Here is a 27912-nt window from a genome sequence, read left to right as displayed (position 1 = left end):
AATGAAGTGAGACGGAAGCCTGTCACTTGACCATTTTTCATGGAGAAATATTTGGCTTCACTTCGAAAAGGTAGTTGGTTAATAATGGGCTTTGAGTACATGCGAAGGAAATGCTGGATAGAAACTGTTGAGAGAAATGTAAACATTAACAATGACATTCATCTAGTCTTTGAAGCATGTTCTAAACCAGTATTAATTAAGATGGAAAACATGTGGTAGAACTGGATTCTGAGGGGGATTCGAAGAGTAAGGTATTAGGGTTTTATCATCCTGTCTTTCTCCATGCTCTGCCTTCTACAGTTGCTCTTGCTTTTGGTAATTTATATTATGAAACAAAAAATGTTTTTGTTGTTGTTGGCAAAATGTAAAGTTCTTTCATTATTTTTTTACCTTTGTTCTGAATTATTGCTTTAGGCCTTGGGAGGCCATTGGAGATTATTGAACTGAGTCATAACATCATGAAAGCAGTGTTAGAAAAATGAATTGATGACCGTCTTCAAGATTGGAAAGAACAGGGGACCTATTTAGAACGCTTTTGCAGTAGTTCTGAAAGAGGTGACTAGAGCCTGAACTAGTTCACTACTACCTCAGCCAGTGAAATGGGATAGAAGGAGGAATATGAGAAATTATAAGAAGCATGGTTTTTTGGCTACAAATCTCTGTTTTTATAGTTAGGTTTAAAAAGATGTTTTATGAAAGAAGAATTGATAGGACTTGGAGGCAAAGGATATAAATACAAAGAAAAATAATGTTGGTGCTAAATCAGTTGCAGAGACTGTCCAAATTTGTTAATTGGAATGGAAATTTATATAGAATTGAATACTGATAAGTATAGCTTTTATGGCTTGGGATTAAAAATTATTAGTCTTTTATAAAGTCATTAATTATATGATTATGTACAGTGGCATAAAAGCACATAGTAGAAATGCTAAAAGATTTTGAGTGATGAGTGATGTATAGTTTAAAATCTTAAGTACCAGTTCTTAATCTAAAATTCAGGGATTCCCTGGGTGGCGCAGCAGTTTGGCGCCTGCCTTTGGCCCAGGGCGCGATCCTGGGGGCCCCGGGATCGAATCCCACGTCGGGCTCCCAGAGCATGGAGCCTGCTTCTCCCTCTGCCTGTGTCTCTGCCTCTCTCTCTCTCTCTCTCTCTCTGTGACTATCATAAATAAATTAAAAAAAAAAAAAATTCAAATAAACAGTGATGTGACACTACCAGGAAGCAGTTGCTTCTAAAAGAGCTATCCTGCCTGTTCCATTCCCCATCCTCCTTCGAAAACGGTAACAAGGAAAGAACTGATGAATTTATAGATTCTAAATAATTTCTCTTGCTAAGCCATTTGTAATTTCTGACTGGGAATAAAAGTTGGGAACTGTTCTGCTCGTTATGGATAAGTTGAGTTACATTTTAGGTTGGTTCCGAGGATGTTCTGTGTCAAATTTATAGTCCTTTTTAGTAACTGGCAAGCGCCCTCAAACCTTTTTAAAATGAAGTGGTGAATATATATTGAACCTTTGGTAAATCCCTCATTATGAGGAATAGTATTTAAAAACATGCTTTTTTAGCACTATATGCCTGTAAAGTTGGAAGATTTGCTAATTTATATAAGAAATTTTCTAAAAAGCATATTATCTATCGTCAAATAATTGGCTCTAGTTTATGTGTAGTTATTTCATAATCTACCTAAAAGCAATTTATTTGAAACACTGCTGATGCAAGGCCCCAAAATAAATGGCGTATTTTGAAGGTACTTTGCTAGCCCAGGAAAAGTACCTACCAAGTGAATATTTCTTGATTCTTTCCTGAAACTTCTGATTAAGTAGAAGTAATGTTGTAGGTACATTAGCCTTACAGTAAGTACATTAAGACTTTTCTAAATATAGAGCCTAGAGGGTCCCGCTGGGGGTGACAGCACCAGGAATGGGAACTGTAAGGGCAGACCATAATTCATGTTTAAATGAATGAATATGACTTTTGTGGCTGGTTCCTGTAGGACACAGACCTGCAAAATGGTGGGACCCAGCTTTACTGCTGCTAAGGTCTTCTCAAACTGATGGCCTCAAGATTCTTTTGAACTCTAAAGGAGGAGTGTTAATAATTTTACATTTAAGCTGTTGATTTTGGTTTTTGAAGGATTGTTTTTAAGTTGCTTTGCTTATGTATTCTCATAACATTCTATTCTTACCTTGTATATACTGTACTATATATGGTAATGGTATGTTTACTCATTTCTGTTCTCTGCCAGACTGTATGCTCCTTGAGCTAAGGGGCTATATTACTTTTTTCCCTTGAAGAAAAGGACTATGTGACATATCTTTATTGCTGAGCACAGTGCCTTAGATATGGTGTAGGTGCTCAGATTTGTTGAATGAATATGATAACATAGATGAAAACTGATCTTCAAATTCTGGATAGTCCTAGAATTACAGTATTTTTTCCAATAAAAATCCCAAGTCCTATGAATGAAAGCATTTATTTATTTATACAAGGTGTATATGGATGTATCATTTTATTGATGAATCTCTTATGGACGGTTAATTAGGTTGTTTCTCAACATTTTCTGATATAAATAATGTTAGTGTTAATACCTGTATATACTTCTTGGGAATACATGTTGTATGTGTTGTAGGATAAATTCTTGCAGGTGGAATAACTGCACATATCAAAGGATATGTGCATTTAAAACTTTGATAGAGGGTTACCTGGGTGGCTCAGTGGTTAAGTGTCTGCCTTTGGCTCAGGTCGTGATCCCGGGGTTGTGGGATCGAGTCCTGAATCAAGTTCCCCACAGGGAGCCTGCTTCTCCCTCTGCCTATGTTTCTACCTTTCTCTCTGTCTCTCATGAGTAAGTAAATAAAATCTAAAAAAAGATAAGTAAATAAAATAAAACTTTGATAGATGATGCTGAATTGTATAACAAAGAGTTAAAGTACCTTTTCCTAATACCTTTACCAACATGGTATATTGGTAAGACTGGTAAATGGCTTAGCAAATTTTCTTTTCTTTTCTTTTCTTTTTTTTTTTTCAGTTTACAATTCAGAGGCTTTTTTTTTTTTTTTTTTGGCTTAGGTGTCAATAGATTGTTTCTGATCACAGCTTTTGCTTATTTTTCTTTTGGGTTTTTGTTCTTATAGATGTAGGAACATTTGATCTGTTGTAAGGAAATTAGCTTTTTGTTGTGTCTTAAAAACTGTTCTTATGATTTGTTGCTTGTATTTTGACCTTTGGTATATCGTTTTGTGCAGAAATTTTATGTAGTCAGATTTATCATCTTCTATGCCCTGAGTCATATAAGTCATTGAGGTTTGTGTAGTTCTTAGGCCTTCTCTAACATTGTAAAAATTGTTCCCATATTTCTCTTAGTAGTTCTATGATTTTTATGATTTCATTTTAACATTTAATTCTTTAATTCCCTGCATTTTATTTTGTTCTATAGAATGAAGTAGTGATATAATTGTTCAACACGATTTCTCATTTGTTCCAAGATCATTTGTGTTGAATCATTCATTTTTACTATTTTAAAATGCCATTTTTGTCATGTACTTGTAGTATGGGTGAAATATTTCCTCTTCTGTTCCATGTCTGTGTCTTTTCATATATAGGCACCAAACTAATTTAATTGCTATAACTTACAAATGAAATATTAACTGAAAGGGCTTTTCCAGAATTACTTTTTCTGGCTTTCTATGCATGTATAGTTTTCTATATTATCTTTAAAATTTGTTTATTTAATCCTCTCTCCTTCCGTTAGAATTATAGTATGGTTACATTAAATTTATGCATTAATTTAGGGGAAAATTGATACATTTCTTTGCATATTACATATTTTTTCTACAAACATTTTTATTACCATGTACTTTTAATTTATTTTTTATTTTTTTATTTTTATTTTTTTACCATGTATTTTTTAAAATTAGTTTATTATTATGTGAAATATAGGCTTTCAAAAGTAATAAGTATTCTAGCCTACTTTATACGAAACACTTTGAAATGCTGAGTTATATAAGTATTTGGTCCCCTCTTCTCAATTGATCATAGATAGACTGGTAAAGAGAAGTCATCTTACTTTTTTGTTTCTTAAAAAAAAAAAAAAAATTCTTGAGAAGGGAAGAAACATTTTCTATGCTCTTATAGTAAGAGCTGTAGCTACTAAATATTGGATTATTGTTTAAGCAGTCTTTGAATCCTTTACTTAAGTGGCCCTCTGGTTTAAAACAAAACAAAACGTGATTTCTTTAATAGCTTGTTCTTCTCATTGATGGAATTGTTACCATAGGTGCAGAAGGCTTATAAAGTTTTGTTGTTCGTGGTCCCTTAGAAGTCCAATGCTACTTTAAAAATTAGCTCTTCTCTTCTGGTCTCCTCTCATCTTTTCTCTTTTCCTTTCTTTACTTTAAAGCGAGACCTAGAGCTAAATGTGGGGACAAAGAGTTGAGTAGAGGTTGCACTTAGGAGAACTACATGCACCAGATTAAGGGAAAAATAGGAGTCTCTAGTTGTAAAGAATTTTCTGCTGTCTTAAAACCAGAGGAGTCTTGTGATTGTACTGAAGAGCAATCATAAACTTACTTACTTTTCAGCAGCTTTTGTGAAAAGAGAAAAAAAGCTTTAATTGGGTTCTAGGTGTGCCTGCATATTTTTCCTCTCCAGTTTTACAGATTGACATATAAACTTGAGTATTTGGAAGGTGCCATTATTAAATTTATTTATCTCAGTGTTTTAGCAGTGCTAGGTAAAGCTGATCAAAAGCATGAAAACATTTTTTTAAAGACTTACTTATCTTTAAAGTCAAGTGGACTCCTCACTGACCATAGAGCCTAGTGCAGAGGTGGATTCCCATGAATCATAAGATTTATTCCACCAGGCTTTCTTTTGATGTTCTTGCTAAAAATTTGTTAATGAAACATGTTCATCAGGAGCTGTAGTTAAAAGTTTAGCATTGATAGACTCAAGCCTACGTATTTTAATTGTCTGCTAAAAGAGTTGTGGGTAAACCTGGTTAAAATTGATTCATTATGATATAATTTTAGTATGTTTACATTGCCTTATCTCTTTTTTTGGAGGGATTTTAGAAATTATGCTTTTTTATGGAAAATTTGAAACATAAAGACAGAATAGTGAATGAAACTTGACTTTTTTTTTAAGATTTTATTTACTTATTTATGAAAGATACACAGAGAGGCAGAGACATAGGCAGAGGGAGAAGCAGGCTCCATGCAGGAAGTGGGATGTGGGATTTGATCACCTGACTCCAGGATCACGCCCTGAGCCAAAGGCAGACAACCGCTGAGCCACCCAGGTGTCCCAAGAGAGTAGAATTGAGTAAGAGTAACTGAGTAGAATTGCTGAGTCATGGACTGCGTATATATTAAACTTTGTAAGAAATTGCCAAAATTCTCCAAAATGGTTCACTTCCAGCATTATAGGAGAGTTGTGGTGGCTTCTCATTCTTACCAACATTTGATATCAGTCTTTTTCATTTTAGCTACTTTAGTGGATATGTAATTGTTTTTCATTATAGTGTTAATTTAGGTCTCCTTAATCATTAATGAATTAGAGGACTTTTACATGTCTATTGGCTATGTGTATGTTTTCTTTTGTGAATATCCAGGTAATTTGCTTGTTGCTTATTGCTTTGTAGGTCTTTCTTACTGATTGTAGGGAGTTCTTTATATATTCTGGATACAAGTCTTTTGTCAGATATATACATTGTGAATATATTCTAATCTGTAGCTTGCCTGTTAATTTTTTTGATGGTTTCTTTTGATTAGTATGATTTTCTAAGTTTGAAGAAGTCTTCGTTTTTTTTCTTTCTGTGTGCTGTCCAAGATACTCCAAGTTTGTGAAGACATTCTGTTTTTTTCTAGAAGCTTTGTAGTTTTAGCTTTTGTGTTTAAATCTAAGATACATCTTGATTTAATGTTTTTCTGTGGAAGTGTTATAGATGGGGATTTATTTTTCATATAGGTATTCTGTTATCCCAGCAGATTTTTTTGAGAAAGAATTTGTCTTGCTCTATTGCTTTGGTGCCCTTGTTGAAAATCAGTGGCCATAGAAGTATGTCTATATACATCTATTTTGTTCTGTTGATCTTTTTTTTTTTTTTTTGTATCCTTATACCAATACCAGACTGTTTTGATTGCTATAACTTTACAGTAATGTTAAAATCAGGTAGTATGCCTACTCCAAGTTTTAATTTTTTTTTTAATCTAGTTTTGCTTTTTCTAAGTCCATTGTATGTACATATACATTTTAGAATCAGCATGTTCATGTCTACAGAATGTCTGCTGGAATTTGGTTGTGATTGCTTTGAGTCTAGAGAAGCCCATATAGAGAATTGGCATTTTAGAGTTTCACACATTGGGTTTATCCTATAACAAACTAGTAAGATAGCCTGCCATAGTTTCTTGAATGCTGGCAGAAGACACAGATGTCTGGGTCAGAGACAAAAGACTTCATTACTTAAAGCAGTGATAATAGCAGTGATAATAAATATCAGCATTTTCTTGTGCAGGTTCCCTAAGCCCCATTTCCCATAGGGCAGCACTGAGTAAGTGACATTTACGCTTGGCATGGGCTGTCTTGCCGGAGAGGAGCTTAGGGAAACTGAATTTATGCTACGTAGTAAGTCTGCCTGCCTGTTCCACTTATATTGCATACAGTAATTATTTGAGATTCAAAGATCAATTATTCTTTAGAGAAATTAAGTGAGAATAATTATGTGCATCTACTCATATTTACCATAACTTTAAAGAAATTGTGAAATGAGAATATTTTGTATTGAGACATTTAACATTTTTGTTCTTTGTTTCTGAATATCCAGGTTACTACCTGGTATTGTGTTCCTTCAGTCTGAAGAACTTCATTGAACGTTTATTGTAATATAGGCATCTTGGTGATAATTTCTTTCAGCTTTTGTTTTCATCTTTTATTATCTGATAATATTTTTATTCATCTGTATTTTTGAAGCATATTTCTGATGAATACAGTCAGTCTTGGTGTTCATGGTAGTTAAGTTCTATGAAGTCACAGAAAGCACTGAATTAGCAAATACTGAATCATTGCCTTTAGGGGAAAATAGGATTAGGTTCCTATGAACCTCTAGTCATACCATTTTTGCTAACAATAAATATATAATTTTGTTTTTCATGTGTTTCTGTTTTAAAGATGCATTATTTAATGTATATTGTTGATTTATTAACATTAAACTCATGGCCAACAGAACTGTAACTCATGCTTGAATGAAGCTTAACTAATACATGTGCTTTCTCTGTAAGGCACATCATGGCCTTCTTGGGGTTAAGACCACTAGAGAGTACTAAAGCACTATTTTTAGAAGACATTTTAAATAGCAAAGTCACCAACAAAATCACACACACACACACACACAACCCCCCCCGCCCCCCAAAAATATGGCACTAAATAAACTGCAAAAAGTACACTTGTTTTTAGTATGACAAGGCATGGGGTTGGGTTGCCTTGTTTGACCTCACCTGGGGATGTATTTTGGGTGATTGGAATGTTTCACTGCTCTGCACACGTCCACTGCTTTAAGTATTGCTTTGGGGAATATCAATTTAGTGAGTACACAATTGGCAAATAGTCAGTGAATAATAATTAACTATATAATTATTTTTTATCATATAAAGATGTTATCTTTTGCATTCCATTATTTCTAGTGACGGTCAAGTCATTCTGATTGTTGTTTCCCTGCCTGTTTCCTTTGTTTTTAAGATTTTCTATGTCTTTGGTTTTCAGCAATTTGATCTCTACAATGTACTTCTTTGTGGTTTTATGTTTATTCTACTCAGTGTTTATTCATTAAGCTTCTTGGCTTTGTGGATTGGTATTTTCCATCACGCTTGTCAAATTTAAGGTCGTTCTATCTTTATTTTTCTGCTTCAGTCACCGTTGCCTTTTTTGGGGACTCCAGTTACATATAATTTAACTGCTTAATTGTTTCACAGGTTGCTGAGACTCTGCATTTTTTCCCCCATGATGTGCTTCAGTTTGGATTGTTTCTATTGCTTGTTCTTTAAACTTATTGACCTTTACTTCTCTACTGCCCACTCTTCTTTTAAGCCCATCTAGTGGAATTTTTCTTTCACTTAATATTATTTTCTGTCCTAGAATTTTCATTTGGTTCTCTCTTCTTGTCTGTATTTCTCTATCAAGATTCTCTGACCATTCACTCGTTATGCCCATCTTTTGCTGTGCGTACTTAATAGCTATTTTAGTTTTCTTTTTAATGTTTGCTAATGCGATGTTTACATTATTTCTTTGTTTATATTGGCTGTCTTTTCTTATTCTCGATTTTTATATGTCTTTTCATGTCCCGCAATATTTTATTTTATACTGGTTGTCATGGATGTATTGTTAGTATTGTCCTGGAAGTCACTTAATTTGCTGGCAAATCATCTTGATCTTTTGAAGTCTTGATTTTAAAGTTAGGGTCTAGAGCAAGTGTTGGGCTTTTTTTTTTTCTTTTTTTTTTTAAGAGTACAACAGTAAATATTTTAGGCTTGTGGGTCATACAGGTTCTTTCGTAACTACTTGTTTGCCCTTGCAAAGTAGCCATAGATAATACATCACATAAATGGACTTGGCTGTCTTCCAGTATAACTTCCGCCCACAAGCCATATTTTGCTGCTTTTGGTCCCAATTCTAGACCAAGTAACCTAGACTAGGTAACCTTTAGTTTAGAATTAAAGTAGTCTTCCTCTTAAGGTATGCCTTTTCTGGGGTCTCATTTTTATACTTAGGGTGTTGAGCAGTATTTCTCCATGCTGGTTTGTTAAAGACTTTTGATCAAGTCTTCCAGTAGAGTCTGACCTCCAGAATATCTTCAGCTCACAGCTTTAAAATAGATTCTCTGCTTGGCCTTGGTGTAAGTCTTGTGCAGCCTAGTTCAGCCGAAGATTTAAAAGGATTCTCTGTCCAGGGGTTTCTGGAGCTCCTTTTCTATGAAGTTTTCTTTTCTATGTTACCTTGCTCCACAAATTCCAGACACTCAGCAAGAATGTACTATTCTTGGGCTCCTTTTCCATGTGCTATTGGCAAAGGACTTTCAAGCAGAAAGCCAGGGCATCATTAAGTGTGCTTCCCACTTCTCAAGAATCACGCCCTGTATTTCCTGTTGTCTAGGGTCTCAATGTAGTTGCTTCATATATTTTGCCCAGTTTTATAATTATTTATGTTAGGTTAATCTGATAGAATTATTCTCATAGCAGAAATTCTCTATGATTTTAAAATGCAGCTTATTTCCTTGTGTTTTATAAATTAGTTATGATATTTATTGACCAGTTATACTTTGGGTTGATAAATAGGTTTCAAAATGAAGATGCCAAGAAAAATATTCAGTATAAGAGTATGTGAACATGGGATCCCTGGGTGGCGCAGCGGTTTGGCGCCTGCCTTTGGCCCAGGGCGCGATCCTGGAGACCCGGGATCGAGTCCCACGTCGGGCTCCCGGTGCATGGAGCCTGCTTCTCCCTCTGCCTGTGTCTCTGGCTCTCTCTCTCTCTCTGTGACTATCATAAATAAATAAAAAAATTAAAAAAAAAAAAGAGTATGTGAACAGGGCAGCTCCGGTGGCTCAGCCGTTTAGTGCCGCCTGTAGCCCAGGGCGTGATCATGGAGACCCGGGATCGAGTCCCACGTCAGGTTCCCTGTATGGAGCCTGCTTCTCCCTCTGCCTGTGTCTCTGCCTCTTTCTCTCTCGCTCTGTATCTGTATCTCTCATGAATAAGTAAAATAAAATATTAAAAAAAAGAGTATGTGAACATTAGTGAGATTGTGACAGCATATTTTGAATTGACCAGTAATAAGTTAAAAACTGATGTAACACTTTTACTTTTTTAAAAAATGACTGACTTAAAAATCTCTTCAGTGAACTTTAATTATGAAACTGATCCTTGTGTAATGGAAATAATTAGTATTCAAAGTATATATATAGTTTAGAAACAATCTAAATTTGCTCTCCAAATTTAAGCTTGAATAAGGAAATGAATCTAGCATTAGTGCCAACAAAGGAATAGTTCATTTGGAAAAAGTGGTTTTATGAATGGTACTGATCCTTCATACTGTCAAAAGTATAGTGATTCTATTCATTTTACTGAGGGTAATAAGGAAATAAACATCTATCTGATTATAGTGATAGTTAAATTTTTTTAGCTTTGTCATTACTAGCTATATGACTGAATAAGTTACTTAATTCTCTGAGCTTAGATAATTGGAAATGTGGTAGAAGATTAGCAAAAATAAGGATGAGTATGTTTGAAAAAGAAAGTAAGGCTCAATATGATGAATTTGTGTTTTATTGGATGTCAGCATTCTGATAGGCAGGAGGTGGAAGGAGGGGTTTGGTTAGGAATAGTTAGGTTATCATAGATGTCACGTGAGAAGTTGTTGAAATAAGTTTAAATGGTTAAGTTGGGGCCATATGGTGTAGGGCTTTAAGGGTTTTCAGGTACAATTCAGTGGATAATTGGAAGCTTTTAAATAATGTTTTGTGCAAGAGAATATATAGAAATGCCTTTTTAGAAATATTACTTTGATGGCGGTAGAGAGACTTAATAGAAAAGTTCGGGCTACCCTTTTGCATATTATTTAGTGAAAACGTATTTATTTAAATATGCCACTGTTTTTATTTAGTGTGGGTATATTTAAGTCCTTAATATTATTTTTTTCTGTTTGTTCAGAATAGCACAAATGAGGTTGATGATTAAAGTTTCAGTTTTATCCAGTAGTTAGAATATGACATAATCATGGAAAGAGGGGGAGTTGTTTACCTTTATTTGTAAGCCCAGTATTATAAGTGTATATATAACATGTTTCAGTAATTCAAAATGTTACACTTTTAATATAGTGTCCCTGATTATAAAATAGTTTTCTCGTCTGTGAAAGTTAAGAACTTTTATGGAAAAAGGAAGACTAACCTAAAATCAGTAATCTTTTCCAAAACAAAGTAATTTGTAGGTGTTTTAGCTTTAGAATTTGGAAGCTTATGATATGTAAGTGTTGTCAATAAAAATTTTTCTTTAACATCCTTAATTTTATTTTTAAAAATTTTAAAATTCTAATATAAAGTCTAGGAAAGGAAGTACTACAGAGTAGTTAAAGAAAAGCACATAGACCTGTATACTCTGAATTCAAATTTCTAATCCATCATTTTTTCAGTTCTGTGACTGGGGAAGTTACCTAACCTTTTATACCTGTTTGTTTATTTCTGAAATGATAACAGTAGAACTTACTTTGTAGGGTGGTTTAGTATTGAAAGAACGTCTGAAATAAATGTGCCTGGCTAGCATTATCATTTTTTTTTTTTAAAGATTTATTTATTTATTCAAGAGAGACAGAGAGAGGCAGAGACACAGGCAGAGGGAAAGCAGGCTCCCTGCCGGAGCCTGATGTGGGACTTGATCCTGGAACTCCAGGATCATGCCCTGAGCCAAAGGCGGACGCTCACTTAGCCACCCAGGTGTCTCATGGCATTATCTTTATAAATGTTGTTATATTGTGAAGTAGAAGCAACTAACCAAATATTTCAGATAATTACAGGGTATTTGCTGGATGACAATATATCTTATCTCAGGAGATCAAACTTGAAAGGCTGATAAAGAAGAATTTACACCAGTTGCACTTAAACTCCTTCCCTCAAAAGATAAAGCACATGGACTTGAGTTAGACATGTTTACATACTCACTCTTTGGCCTCCTAGCTCTGTGACTTAGGGCAAGTTGTTTCTAAATCTTTCCCTTCCCTTCCTCACAACATTTTGAGGTAGGTACTATTATTATTCTTGTTTTACAAATAAGGAAATGAGGCACTGAAGGGATAGGTAATATTGTTTTCAGGGTCACACATTTGTAAGATGAATCTGGGATTTGAACCCAGGCAGTTTGATCCCATGATCCATGATTGCTTTAGGAGGAATGAGAGCAACTCTTTTTCTTGAGGGCCAGATGGTAGCAACTTATTCTGGATTTTTTTTCTAAGTGCTTTTAGAAATGCAGTACTTGTTTCATGGTTAATTTAGATAGACTCTCAATTTACAAGTTTTCTTTTTTCAAAATGTAGTAAATATTTGAAATACCAATTTGTAATCTTTCTCATTTGGCCAAGTGCCAGGAATATAGTTTTCACTATAAGAGAGATTCTGGTATTAGGAATAAGGATACATTTTTTAAAGTACTTTTAAGTTTTTGGTATAATTTTAGTTGTAATTTGTTTTCCCTCTAATTTTAACAGTAACATGTTTTGAGTTCACTTTCCAAGAAGACTGGCCCCTGCATTATTGGCTTTTAATTATATTAACTAGCTGAAAAAGACAGCTTTTTTTTTTTTTTTTTTTTTTTTTTTTTTTAAGATTTTATGAGAGACACAGAAGCAGACACATAGACAGAGGGAGAAGTGGAACTCAGTCCCAGGACCCCGGGATCACGACCTGTGCCAAAGGCAGACACTCAAACACTGAGCCACACAGGTGCCCCAAGACAGCCATTTTGTTAAGGAGTTGCTACTTTTTATTTAGATGGAACAGCTGTGTAATTATTTGGTTTTGCTCTTTGATCTGCAAATCTCAGTTTTATACAAGACTATATAATTATTTTAACTGAAAGGAATTCTCAAATTCCTTCATTTACAAATGAGAAACTGTATCAAAGAAGATCGATCACATAGTAAGTCTTTTTGCAGAAGTGTGTACACACTGGGGCACTTGGGGGGCTCATTCAGTTGAGCCCCCAACTCTTTAATTACAGCTCAGAGTCCTGAGATCAAGCCCTACATTAGGCTCCAAGTTCATCATAGAGTCTGCTTGTCGCTCTTCCTCCCCTTGCTCACATATGCTCTCTCCCTGTCTCAAATAAAACATTTTTTAAAAGTGTACATATGTGTTTTATAAAATCTTACAAGTAGTATGACTTACTGGTTTGGATGAGTTGCCCATCCAACCCATTATTCTAGGTTATGAGAGACCTTTTTAAATGGGTATTGTGGATATTCCCCTCATCACCCCATCTAAGAATCCTTAAGATACTGTATTATGCCCAAGATAGATTTATCTAAAATTTATATGACATTGTGAATTTAACTCTCTTACTCATCAAAAGGAATATCCTTGGAAGACTGGTCCATGTTCATGATAACCACATCTTTTTTTTCCTGTTGATCAACATTTCTCAGCTTGTCCTTCCATATAGAAATGTCCAGATTTATTGGATCCTCTCCATTAAAGGAATACCTTCCTGTCATTCCTCAGGCTGTTTCAAATTATGTTTTGCTAGAGGTGCTTTTTTAGTGTAAACTACCTAGACCTTTAGCTTAAGATCTTCCAATTGCAGATATAAAGTGACATTGTGGAAGTTAGTATGCCAATATGTGGTATATTAGTTGGCTCAGGCTGCCAGACCAAAGTACCATAGACTGGGTGACTTAAACAACAGAAATTTATTTCTCACAGTTCTGGAGGCTGGGAAGTCTAAGGTCAAGGATTGGACAGGGTAGGTTTCATTCTGAGGCCTCTTTTCCTGCCTTACAGGTGGCTGCCATCTTAGTGTGTGCTCACATGGCTTCTTAATGTTGCTCAGAGGGAGAGGAGGAGTGGGGAAGTGGAGGAAGTGTTGCCACAGAGGCATGAGCAAGCTCTCTGATGTCTTTTCTTGAAAGGGCACTAACCCTATCAGACCATGGTCCCACCCTCATGACCTACCAGCGGGCCCCATTTCCAAACACTATCACATTGGAGATTAAGGCTACAACATACGAATTTGGGGAAGGGATCGCAAGCATTCAGTCCATAACATAGTGTGTATTGGTCAAAAAAAACGAGCTCTGGAGTTGAATTACCCAGAGTCTCACTAGTTCTGTATTGAGTGAATTACTCCTCTGTGACTTAGTTGTTTTGATTGATTTTTTAAAAATTTACCTATTAAATGGGGGATATTAACTCCACTTAAAACAATAGAGTTGTAAGGAGTAAAATGAGTTCCTGCACGTAAAGCACTTAGAATAACAAGTATTCCTTGGGATGTCTGGGTGACTCAGTGGATTCAGCTTTGGACTCTTGATTTTGGCTCAGGTCATGATCTTAGGGTCTAGAGATCTGCTTTGGTCTGCACTGAGCATAGAGCCTGCTTAAGATTCTCTCTCTCCATGTCACTTGACCCCTCCCCCCACTTGTGTGGGTTCTCTTTCTCTCTTAAAAAAAAAAGTATCTTTCAATGTTAATTTTAAACAAAACAAGATTGATAATTATTTTCCTAATGACAATTAGTGTTTTCTTTGCAATTTGGACAGTGGTACATAGGACTGATGCCCTCACAGAATACTGTACAGTGACTATTAGAATGTTTTTCTTTAAAGGTAAACAACCTGGAATATAAGAAAATATGCATGATTCTCTAAAAGTGTTCTTCTGAACTGAACATATGCAAAAAAAAAAACCGGATTAAGCAAAAGTAATTATTTTATTCAAATGGATTTTTAGAATTTTTGGCTTTGATTAGGGCAAATAACTTACCTATCTGGAAATGTGAATAAAAGCTTTAGATGCCACGTGATAATTGAGAATAATATTTTAAAGGCACTTTGGTTTATGAAATTTCTTTAATAGAAACATTGTTGCCCCTTGAGAAATGATAGGTTCTATGGATATCATTTAATCATCTTTATAATAAATATAATTTAATCTGAATTAATGTTACTACTGATAGTACTACTTATTCTTTCCTCTCTTGGCTTTTTCTTTGTAAAAGTTTTGTGTTAACTCATTACAAACTGAACCCTTGCTTGCTCCTCTTACCTTTAGTCTCCTTCAAACTCTGTCTTTATTTCTGCTGAGGTTATATTCTATTTGTTTTTCAGATGAGACACTTTTTGCTCTTCCTGCTGCATCTGAGCCTGTGATACACTCCTCTGCAGGCAAGTTCTTCCTGCTAGCCTTTTATTCTCTGTGTATTCTAACTTTTTAGTTAGTTTTATTAACTGTACAGAGTGGTTTGAGTTTACTAAAAATTAGCATGGTTCCAAGAATGTTTGTCTATTGAAAAAAGTTGAAATTTACATTTTATAATGCTATGTCCAAGAGAAAAATGGGCAGAACCTGATTAATAATTGGAAAAATGTGAGGAATTCTTGGACCCTTGATTTACATTTATATACTGATTAGTCCTTTTTTTCCAGATACAGTTTACTTGCTTATAGCTGAAAGGTTTTAGTAGAAATGAATACTACTCTTTGGCATTTAATTACTCAGTGTCTTTTCTTTACTGTCAAACTCTCTTCCCCAAATTCTTTTGTCTTCCTCTAAAATTAGTTAGAAGTAGCATTTCTCCATTGATTACACTTGAGGTTTTTTCTCAGAGACTTGATTTATGCCTTTTCATAGCATGTACTTGCCTCTGTAGCCATGCACGTTTTATTGACAATAACTTTAATTTTTTTAGTAATGATTCAAGACTACTTGATTATTATTGTTATTAACATTTAATTTTAGTTAACATTAACTCCTTACTAACAGTATTTTGAATCTGTCATAAAACTTGCATTAACTCTGAGAACGCTGGCATTCTCTAACTTTCCTTTCTGTCCATGGTCACAGAAAAAATTATGGACTTGAAGGAGCAGCCAGGTAGCACTGTTTCCACTGGTCAAGAGGATTTTCCATCTGTCCTGCTTGAAACTGCTGCTTCTCTTCCTTCTCTGTCTCCCCTCTCAGCTGCTTCTTTTAAAGAACATGAATATCTTGGTAATTTACCAACAGTATTACCCACCGAAGGAACACTTCAAGAAACCTCAACTGAAGCTTCTAAAGAGTTCACAGAGAAGGCAAAAAATCCATTTGTAGACAGAGATTTAACAGAATTTTCGCAATTGGAATACTCAGAAATGAGATTATCATTCAGTGGCTCTCCAAAAGCAGAATCTGCAATAGTAGCAAATCCTAGGGAAGAGAATAAAGATGAAAAAGAGGATTTAGTTAGTAATAACATCCTTTGTAATCAACAAGAATTACCCATAGCCCTTACTAATAAATCAGTTAAAGAAGAGGACAAAGTTATGTCTCCAGAAAAAATAAAGGACAGTTTCAATGAAAAAGGAATTGCAGCAGAAGCTCCTATGAAGGAAGAATATGCAGACTTCAAACCATTTGAGCGAGTTTGGGATGTAAAAGATACTCATAAGCAAGATAGTGATGTGTTGGGTGCTGGAGGTAATATAGAGAGCAAGTTAGAGAGTAGAGTAGATAAGAAATGTTTTGCTGACAGCCTTGAGGAAACAAATCATGAAAAAGATAGTGAAAGCAGTAATGATGATACTTCTTTTCCCAGTACACCAGAAGCTGTAAAAGATGGTTCAGGAGCGTATATCACATGTGCTCCCTTTAACCCAGCAGCAACTGAAAACCTTTCGACAAACATTTTTCCTTTGTTGGAGGATCATACTTCAGAAAATAAGACAGATGAAAAAAAGATAGAAGAAAAACAGGCCCAAATTGTAACAGAGAAGAATTTTAGTACCAAAACATCAAATCCTTTCCTTGTAGCAACACAGGATTCTGAGGCAGATTATGTCACAACAGATAATTTGTCAAAGGTGACTGAGGAAGTAGTGGCAAACATGGCTGAAGGTCTAACCCCAGATTTAGTACAGGAAGCATGTGAAAGTGAATTGAATGAAGCTACAGGTACAAAGATTGCTTTTGAAACAAAAATGGACTTGGTTCAGACATCAGAAGCTATGCAGGAGTCACTCTACCCTGTGGCGGCACAGCTTTGCCCGTCTTTTGAAGAATCTGAAGCAACTCCGTCACCAGTTTTGCCTGACATTGTTATGGAAGCACCATTAAATTCCATAGTTCCTAGTGTTGGTGCTTCTGCAGTGCAGCCCAGTTCATCACAATTAGAAGCTCCTCCTTCAGTTAATTATGAAAGCATAAAACTTGAGCCTGAAAATCCCCCACCATATGAAGAGGCCATGAATGTATCACTAAAAAATGTATCAGGAATAAAGGAAGAAATTAAAGAGCCTGAAAATATTAATGTAGCTGTTCAAGAAACAGAAGCTCCTTATATATCTATTGCATGTGATTTAATTAAAGAAACAAAGCTCTCTACTGAACCATCTTCAGATTTCTCTGATTACTCAGAAATAGCGAAAGTTGCACAGCCAGTGGCTGACCATTCTGAGTTAGTTGAAGATTCCTCACCTGATTCTGAACCAGTTGACTTATTTAGTGATGATTCAATACCTGAAGTTCCACAGAAACAAGATGAAGCTGTGATACTTGTGAATGAAAATCTCAAGGAAGCTTCATTTCAGTCAATGATAGAACATGAAAATAAGGAGAAACTCAGTGCTTCACTACCACCTGAAGGGGGAAAGCCGTATCTGGAATCTTTTCAGCCCAGTTTAGATACCACAAAAGATACCTTATCACCTGATGAAATTTCACCATTGACCCAAAAGGAGAAAATTCCTTTACAGATGAAGGAGCTCAATACTGCAGTTTATTCAGAGGGTGACTTATTTATTGCTAAGGAAGCAAAAGTAAGGGAGAGTGAAACATTCTCAGATTCATCTCCAATTGAGATTATAGATGAGTTTCCTACATTTGTCAGTTCTAAAACTGATTCTTCTCCTAAATTAACTGGGGAATACACTGATCTAGAAGTATCCCAAAAAAGTGAGATTGTTAATGTTCAGGATGAAGCTGGATCATTACCTTGCTCAGAGTTACCCCATGACCTTTCTTTCAAGATTGTAAAACCTAAAGATGAAGATAAAGTCCATGTCCCAGATGAACTCTCCAAAGATAGGTCTGATATTTCAAAGGTGCCCTCACTGCCTCCAGATGTTTCTGCTTTGGCCACTGAAACAGAAATAGGCAGTATAGTCAAACCCACAGTTCTTGTGAAAGAAGCTGAGAAAAAAACCCCTTCTGATACAGAACAAGAGAACAGATCACCATCTGCTATATTTTCAGCAGAGCTGAGTAAAACTTCAGGTAATCAGTCTATACATTGTTTTGTAGTTTCTTGGCACCTTTTGACTTATGATGGAACATTCTACTACATTTTCTGTAGTATTATAGTTTATAGTGTCTAATATATCATGTTGAAAAGAATTCTTTTGTCCCAGAAATTTTAGTGCTTTTTTTTTTAACCCTTCTTATACTCATTACTTGCCCTTGCTCTTAACTTTTTTCCACACAATTATTCATTGTTCCTTTTTATATTATACCAGCGATCTAGAACATTTTATCAGAATTGGCTTCATGTCTTTCTTTTCTTTTCCTTCAGTATTTACACATAGCATGAAGAGCAAGAGGTATTAGAACAAAATATCTTCATATATATTTACTATTGTTTTCCCCAGAAATTACTTTAAATTTTTATGAAAGCATATTTCTGTAATGTGTCTCCCAATATTTCAATATACTGCTGTGTTTTCCGGTAGTAGGTATAGAGTTAAGCATATTAAGTAGCAGATATTTTGTTGCAAAGTATAAATTGAGGTATGCTGTAATGAATTCTTCAGAAAAGTAGGGGTTGTCATTTTTTCTTTTGACACTACATTTCCCTCACACTTGATTTGTGTAGTGTTTTGCACGTATGTTTTTTATTTAGCATTCTAATTTAGCTGTGTTTTCTATGAAGATGTGTAGTGATTATAGTTTATTTATTGAGTATACTTACGTATTGGAGATGGGTAGTACTAGTGGCAGAGAGACCAGGTTAGAGATTGTTGCTATAATCTAAGAAAGAGGAGATTATAAATATTAAGGTAGTGGGATGAGCATGGAGACATTACTTGATGTTTGATTGGATATGGACATGAAGAAGAAGGGGAGAAGTTAAAGATGGCTCCAGGAACTGTGTTTTCAAATATACGTATGATAATATGAGAAACTTGAGTTAGGAAACATGAGAGAAAAAGTGGGTTTAAGAAGAGAAGAAATGCAGTTTTGAATATTGGTATTAAAGTAACCTACAAGACTTCTAAGAAGTTACACAAATGAAGCTTTTGAGAGAGACCTTGACTATATGTGTATATTTATCCTGGGCTCAGAGACAGTAATTAAAGCTATAGATATCAACTAGGGAGAGCCAAGAAATGCGGAAGCTTTAAAGGTGGAAGAATTGGTCAACATTATTGAATGCAAGAGAGCTTGAATAAGATAAGGTTTGAGAATTTACCAAAAACTAGGGGAAGTATTGGCGTAACAATGGCAGGTGATGTGGGTGGGCAGAGTTAGGGATGAGGAATGAAGGAGATTTGTGTAAATGGACACTAAATTTTTTAAGATTTATTTTTAAGATTTTAAAGAAGTTTCAGATCATGGGGCGCCTGAGTGACTCGGTTGAGTGTACGACCCTTGATTTCTGCTCATATCATGATCTCAGGGTGGTGAGATCAAGTCTTGCTCAGTGTGAGTCTTGCCTGCTTGAGATTCTCTCTCTCCCTCTTCCCCTCTCCCACCATTCACTCTCTTGCTCTCTCTCCAAAAAAGAAAAGTTTAAGATCATGGAGAAAGAGTGATAGCAAGAATAAGATAGAGGAGGGTAGCCCCGGTGGCCCATTGGTTTGGTGCTGCCTTCAGCCCAGGGTGTGATCCTGGAGACCAGGGATCGAGTCCCATGTTGGGCTCCCTGCAAGGAGCCTGCTTCTCCCTCTGCCTGTGTCTCTGCCTCTCTCTGTGCCTCTCATGAATAAATAAATAAAATCTTAAAAAAAAAAAAAGGTGCTAGTAGAAAGTCAGGAGGAAATGGGATGGGATCCAGAATTCAGGTGGAGGAATTGACATATAAAAAAGGAACAGTTTTGGAAGACATTGATTATAGTGAGTGGAAGGGAAAATATGGTGTTGATACTGCTAGTTTTGTGGCTGGAAGTTGGGGGAAGTGTATGATGGTTGATGTTTATTCTTTAAAGCAACATGTTAGGTCATTTGCTGAGAATGAACTGGAACATACTTTGGTAGATGAGGTCTGACTAGGGAAACAAAGGCATTATATTAAGAGTCCAGTTAAGGTTGAAGGGTAGTCTGGTATGATAGGGTGATTTTTGTTTAATTGTTCCTAACATCCTGGGTATAGGTTGGTTCAGGGAAGGCAAATGCTTATATTGATTCAAGCTTGTGTTTTGCTAGAGGGGCCCAGTGAAAGGACAGTGAATCAAAGGAATGAGGATAACAGTAGTTTGACATGATAGACTGTGGAATCTAAGTTGAAGAATGTAAAGAAGAGAGCAGGGGGACTTGATAGGTGAGTAGGAGGTCACAGAACTTGTGGTCCAGATTAAATCTAAGAACTAAAGAAAAAGAATAAAAATATGAACACTAGAATGGTTGCAGGTTGTGGTCAGAGTAGAATTGCACATGTGTATTTGTTTGTTAGATGTTGAATTGAGAATTCCAGATGGATGATAATGGCCAAAATTTGGCCATGAGGCAAGAGCTGAAGTTGAGTGGGCTGAAGGTTGCTAGAGCTAAGGTGATATAAACCATGAGTCTAAGAAGTTGGATTGCTCTCATGAAGTCACCTAGGATGATAGCAGGATGTGGGTTGGAGAGGATTAGAAACTAGGGACAAAAGACTTTGGTAAAAGGGCAAGTGGGGCAGCTGGCAGTGTGGTAGATGGAGGCAATTGGGAAAGATAGAGAATGCCATAGCTGAATAACTAGGACTTTTGCCCAAGCCCTCTGAGATAGTAGTCTAGAAGTAGTGTTGGTGAAGTAAGAAGGGTGCTGGCCTCCCTTCCTCTCCCTCAGGTATGCTGCTGTAAGAAAATAGCCTCTATTAGAGTTACACAGGGAAATCAATAGCCTCAGGAAGAGCCAGGTTTTAGTGAGAGGAGGTAGTGGCAGGAATGTTCAGTAAAGAAGTTGAGGATTAGAGGAGATACTTCACAATGGGGAATGGATTTTTTTTTTTTTAAAGACTTATTTGTTTGGAGAGAGAGAGAATGCAGGGGGAGGGGCAGGAGGAGAGGGAAAGAGAGAATCTCAAGCAGACTCTGCACTGAGTGTGGAGCCTGTTGTGGGGCTCCATCTCATGATTCTGAGATAATGACCTAAGCCAAAACCAAGAGTCAGAACCTCAACCAGCTGAGCCACCCAGGCGCCCCTCGAATTTTTTTTTTTTTAAAGATTTCATTTATTTATTCATGAGAGACACAGAGAGAGAGAGAGAGAGAGAGAGAGAGGCAGAGACACAGGCAGAGGGAGAAGCAGGCTCCATGTAGGGAGCCCGATGTGGGACTTGATCCCGGATCAAGTCTAGGATCACGCCTTGGGCCAAAGGCAGGCACTAAACCACTGAGCCACCCAGGGATCCCCTGGAATGGGTTTTTTTTAACAGCACAGTAAAAATGGTTTAGGAGACAGTGGTAGAAAGGAGAGTCTGAGAATCCCAGAGCAGCATGGTAATGATATAGTATGGGTAAAGATCACAGATAAGCAGTCATGTGAGCAATGGTTTATAACAGCCTGTGAAGTCCCACTTTCTCTATCCCAACATTTCCTCCCAAAACTTATTGCTAGCAATCCTCTAGTAGATTGGAACCCTCCAGAGTCAGCAGTTCCTTGGATTGATTTTACTAAACCTAGGGATCTTGGTCTGTACTGATTGTAGCCTAATAGTTTAGAATTAAGTAAGGGAAGAGGGCGGTGTCTTTGAAGACTAAGTAGGGATGGTTGAAGAAGTATAAGGAGAGGTTGAGCATTCTCTTTAGAAAACTGTTACTCATGCTGCTTTTACTCAGCTTTTTTTTTTTTTAATTGTCATAGCAGCTGGCTAGTGAATAGAACACTCCTTGAATACATCCAATGTATGTATGCTACAGAAGTCCTGCAAGGAAACCCACTGTGGTGTAATAAAAACACTGCAGGGGATGTGAGTTCTAGTCTCTGCTGTCCAACTGACAACCACTGTATCTGTCTAGAAATTAATTTCCTTCTCTGTAAGAGCAAAGAGATTGAATTAGATTCTTGCGACTTGCTAGTTTCTTTGACTTTAATTTTAATAGGCATCTGTTTTAAGCAGTGGATAGTTGCTTTAGGGTGCTTTATAATACCAAGCATTGTACTAGTTTTTTGGAAGCAGTGTGAAGGAAGATGAGGATTAAGACAATGTCTTGCCCTTGTGCAACTTTCAGTCAGCTGGTGGAGGCAGACTGGTAAGGGCATAGCTAAACATTGTAACACATTATAAGGGTACAAGTGCTTCCCCATCTTCCTAAAGGTCATGGTTAAGTGTACTGAAATCAAATGTACCAAAGAAACTACTAAGAAGGTTATTAGGTTGTATTCTCAGATGGCTAAAAATTTTATACCATCCCTAACTGTGATATACTTAGGTGTTTTAAAAAGAATATATTACTGAATATGCATTTAAACATTAAGGCATTGATAAATTATCTGAGGAAATTAATATTTTATTTAATATTACGGAATTCTCCTTGTTTTCTTAAAATGACATTTTTTGGCAGAATTCAATTTTAATTTTGAGAAGAAAGGCTGATTTTGTAAGGAGGATGATCAAAATGTTATGATGTAGACTTTGATGCCTTACTGATATTTTTGGATACAATTTGTCATGAAAAAAAAAATCAATGCTAGTCTCCCTCTTCTCCCTTAATTAAGGAGTTTTATCAAACTATTTTTAATAATAAAATATAAGTATTGATTTCTCTCAGGCTGTAATTAAGAACATTTATTTTGCTTTTTTCTTTAGCTGTACTTCATTGTTTAGAGGCAGGTTTTGATCTGGGCTCAGCACTTTATATATGTTTTTCTTAAAATTTGTGGCTAAAGATACATGGTTTCCATTTTTAAAAAAATTTTTATTTATTTATGATAGTCACACACAGAGAGAGAGGCAGAGACACAGGCAGAGGGAGAAGCAGGCTCCATGCACCGGGAGCCCGACGACGGGATTCGATCCTGGGTCTCCAGGACCGCGCCCTGGGCCAAAGGCAGGCGCTAAACCTCTGCGCCACCCAGGGATCCCTGGTTTCCATTTTTATTTAAAATATATTGTGATTATTGTCAGCACTTTAATTTTTCACTTTTCACTCATTTTAAAAATAAAACAACAGGTAGAAGATAAAATATTCTAATCATTGTATTCATTTATACTACTGTGTATAGACCAAGATAGTGAAACTTCTGAAGAGAATAGTTAACTGATAGGCAGCACTACCACATGACAATTGAAATGCTTTCCTCAGATGATGGCATGGAAGTCTGGCTTAGGAATGTCAGGTTAGGGATAGAAGTGTAGAATGATGGGAAGTAGATCACCAGCGCATAGTAGGGGTGCAGAGAGGCCAGCTCTACCTTGGGATATTAGAGATGGCTTTGCAGAATGAAAGATCTATGGAAGTTAGAGGTAGCAAACGTGAGTGGACACATGAGCCTGTTCATTTATATAAATATGGTAAAAAGTTTTTGAGATTCTGTTTTGATATCTTTGGGGCAGGTGTATGTATGTGGATGTTACGGTCAGTAGGTAGAACCTACTCACTTGCATCTAAGGACTTAGTGGATTTGCACACTGGCCATGGGTGACAAGATGAAAAGAAACATCTAGGTTTTTTTCAGAACTAAACTGAAAAACCAGTCTGTGCTAAAGGAGGGTTTATGATATGTTAGATGCTAAGTTTTCTGTGACTGGAATTAACCAGAATTGAAATAAATGGTGGTATCATTAAGGAGAATTTTTTTTTTTTAAAGGATAGTTGCTTTTTAAAGAATTAACTTACTTGGAAGTAACTTCAGACTTAATTGCAAAAAGAAAAATAGTGCAAAGAATGTCTTACTATTTTGCAAATAAGTCTGAATCTTCATCTAAGTTTATTAACATTTTCCTCATTTGCTTTATCAGTTATCTCCTTTTAAAGATAATAACTAAATATGGATACCTACATACATACTTATTTTTCCTGAACCAGTTGACAGTAAGTTATATGCATCTTGTTTTATCCTAAATTCTTCAAAAAGGGTCTTTTCTTATGTAACCTCAGTATCACTATGACTTCCTAAATTTATATTGACAAAGTACTTTTTTCTAATCTACCATCTGTTTCTACAGTGACACTTAACCTAATGTGCCCTGTATAGTGTCCCTCTACTACAAGATTCAATTAGGGCCAAAATTTATTTTAGGTGTCATGTTTTTGGCTCTTTTTATCTCTTAAATTTCCACTATTTATCTCTTAGGACATAGGCCCTTCATCCCCTCTCTTTTTAATAGAACATCCTAATTTGTGTTCGTTTCCAGTTTCTCAGTGATTAGATTGAGGTAATCGATTCATGGCCAAAATGAAGATGTTGTGGTACCTCTTACCCTTCTTATGGTATCATATCTGAAGTTACGCATTATTCAGAAGTCCTTCTTTGATGAGGTTAATTTTCACCATCTGGTTAAGGTGGTCCCTCATTTTCTTACTATATAGTTTTTTTCTTTTCTTCTTCCCTTACAGCTAATAAGCAGTCTAATGGATGACATTTCAAGACTATGCAAATATCTTGCTCCCCATCAAAATTCCCTCCTAGATTTAGTGTCTATTGATGAATCTTGCTCAATTCAATCTTCATATTAAGGCTGCAAAATGATAAATGTGGAGGGAGTGTTGGAATTGAAAAGTTATCAGTCATCCATGTAATTCTACTGTTAACAAGAGCCCTCCTTTCCCATGATTTAATTTGTTAATTACCAATATGGATTGATGAATTTCTTTCCCCCCTAATGGTTTATAATTCGTTGCTGTACTTAATTATGTTGGTTGTAAATTGTCCCAGATTTCGAAGGGCTCTGTTCAAGTTGGCTCAAATATATGCAGCTATCCTTTTATGGGGGGGAGGGATGGAGAGAGAAGCACTTCTTATTTTCTAGCATAACAAAACGTAGGCTCATCTTTTTTTTTTTTTTTTTTTTTTAATTTTTACTTATTTATGATAGTCACAGAGAGAGAGAGAGGCAGAGACACAGGCGGAGGGAGAAGCAGGCTCCATGCACCGGGAGCCTGATATGGGATTCGATCCCGGGTCTCCAGGATCGCGCCCTGGGCCAAAGGCAGGCACCAAACCGCTGCGCCACCCAGGGATCCCAACGTAGGCTCATCTTATGGCTACTCTGTCCCAGCCCTGGAATCAGTCTTTTCTCAAAGGATCCCTGATTCTTTTTTAGTTAGGAATGGTATTAGAGATCAAGAGTGGGACTCTAGTTGTGCTCCTTGCCTCCATGAGCTCTCCGCTTTTAGCCTTTCAGTGGACAGACTAGGAAATGCTTGTATACATACATACAAATAAACATAAGCACATACACATTCTTGTATTTGAAATCATGAGTTCACATAGATACTTCCAATTCCAATCCATTCTCAGAGATTCTTTCTTTTCATATTTGTATGCTCCAGCTATAGTGAGAACCCTGGCTGCTAACACTGCTAATACATTTACTCGTTCTGTTAATCCTTTAATATTTCTAAAGTAGTTTTCCATATGTGGGGATATTAAAATGAAGATAACATTTTTGCTTTCATGTGGACACTGAATAATAACTCTTTTGTGAACAACTGCTATGTATGTTGTTGTTGGTAGGCTGTTGGTAAAAAAAGGTGCTAATGTCTCATCCAAACCACTGAGATCTTGACTTATTGATAGTGATTGCTTAATATATGTTTGTTGGTTGCTTGGTTTGCTAATAATGCACAGAATATTTTCTGTTCATAAATGAGTATAGGTTGTGTTTTGCTGACTGTTTTTGGAACTACTGGTGAATGAAGTGGAAACCACCAACAACTTGTTTACTCACTGTACTTAAACTAAGTGATATCTAAGAATAAAATAGTGTTGCCATTTTTAATAAAGGACTCACTTTAAAAGGGCCCATTTATCTAGGTAAAAAATTAAAAATTATTCTTTGCCAATTTATATATGCTTGTTAAATGTGTTCATGAATAAGAGCTTTCTTTAAATAGTGCTAATGACTTAAAACATTTTTGTTACATTAAGAATTTGCTATATAGCCTTTGACATTTCTCAGTAAAGCATTATAAATATTAAGGTTTGGTATTTTGGTTAAAATACATTTTTAGTGAGCATATTTAGGACACTTTGATAATTCTTAGTTTGACTATGATTATGATGCTGAGTAATCTGATAAAAGTGAGAAATTTAAGTACCTTGAAAAATTAAAATGCTTAATTTAACAAATTGAATAGAAATAATCTTTAACTGGAAACTCTTAGTTTAAATTTAAATTTATAATATAGTTAAATTAGAGACAAAGAATAAAAGAATCGATTTTATTTACTTAAACATAACTTGAACAAATGTCAAAATAATGGGGATTTATTTAGTGCTTACTATGGGCTCAATACAGATTGAAAATAATTATGAAATATGTCCATAAAATATAAGGTTGAAAGAACTTCTTTTGGGGCATCTTATAGACCTGACTTGTAACACTGGCTTTATCAGTGATTAGCTGTATGACCTTGGGCAGGTATTTTAATCTATTTGAGCTTCAGTACTTTCACTAGGCAGAATTTGTCTGAAGGACCTGTTGTCAGTAAAGCCAGACCAACAGTGCATGAAGCAATCTGCAATAGTACATGTTCATTGTACAAATTTGAGAAGTAGAGAAAATTATTGAGATGAAAAATTTTGTAATCATATTGCCCAGACATAATAATTGTTGGAATATACTCTTCTGGCCTGTTTTCTATGCATATGGATACTTTATAATGAAGTGAAAAGAAAACAAGTGTTTTACCACATTTGGATCATAGTCTATACATTGTTGATAGCTTTAAAAATATTAGCAGTATCTTATATAATGCTGTCGTTTCCATGTCATCATTCTGCATGATTTTTTTAATGTCTAGTGTTCCTTGGTATTGTGTATAACTAGCTTGCTATTGTTGGATTCCTAAATGGTTTCTGACTTCTTAATTTATAAATAATGCTGTTATTAACCTCCTTACATTTAAATATGTTTTACATATCTGAATTATTCTTTTCCATAAATTACTAGAAATGAACCCTAGGTAAATGAGTGAACATTTTTAAGAATTTTGACAAAAATTGGCTATCAGAAAAGTTGTGCTAATTTTTTCCCCCTCTAAAAGAATAAGAAAACACCCATTTCTCTATCACCAACAATTGATATTATTTTTTGCTTAGGTAATACTTGCACATTATACAAAATTCAAAGAGCACAATTACAGTAAGTCTTCTGTCTCAACTTAGTCACCTTATTCTCCCTCAGACTCCTGTTCTGACTTATTTCTTTGGTATTTTCCCAGACATTTTGTATTTGGCACTTAAAAACAAACAAAAAAGTTTGATAGATGGAAGTGGTATCTTGAAGTTTTGATCTTTGATTATTAGTGAAAGTTAACATACATGTTCCATGTATCTTGACTATTTTTATTTCTTTTGTGAATTGCCTGTTCATACCCTTTGCCCATTTTTAAATTTAGATGTTCATCTGTTTCTGTGAGAGTTCTTTATACAAGGATGCAACCTCCTCTTATGTTACAGTTTTCAGAACAATTTTAATTTACATTTTAGTGGACATTTTCAGTTTTCACATAGGAAGATATATATATATATACGTAGTATTTTTATACTTTATTCTTAGCTATTTAAAATTGATTTTTATTTCTGGTCAGAAATCACTTTATACCACATGCTTTCTTGGTGGTGGAGTTGTTTTCCTATTGCCATCATTTTCTGATCTCTAGTTCCCTAGTATCAGGCAGAAAAAGCCAAAAAATTGAACACAGTTTTTGTGGAATTGCATGCCCAGAATTAGACAATCTACTGTATGGGTGTTGGTGCCATCTAGTGTTGTATATAGAAAATAGGTCTGTGGCATGCTCTATAATTGACTATATGG

The 27912-nt window shown here is 35.5% G+C and overlaps 1 protein-coding gene across 3 annotated transcripts in view; it reads left to right on the top strand.

Moving 5' to 3' along the window:
• Positions 1-27912, top strand: part of RTN4 (reticulon 4) — a 71296-nt gene that overhangs the window by 3838 nt on the left and 39546 nt on the right. The window contains exons 2-3 of one of the 3 annotated variants that reach the window (XM_041754175.1): positions 14867-14923; positions 15603-18008. The exons of 1 other annotated variant lie outside the window; for it this stretch is intronic. In XM_041754175.1, the coding sequence (XP_041610109.1) occupies positions 14867-14923; positions 15603-18008 (2463 nt within the window). The remainder of the gene's footprint in view (positions 1-14866; positions 14924-15602; positions 18009-27912) is intronic. One more of the 3 variants, XM_041754176.1, reaches the window with a different exon arrangement.

Source organism: Vulpes lagopus, chromosome 5 (assembly GCF_018345385.1).
Source record: "Vulpes lagopus strain Blue_001 chromosome 5, ASM1834538v1, whole genome shotgun sequence".
NCBI classification, from domain to species: Eukaryota; Metazoa; Chordata; class Mammalia; order Carnivora; family Canidae; genus Vulpes; species Vulpes lagopus.
This window is presented reverse-complemented; position numbering and strand designations above follow the sequence as displayed.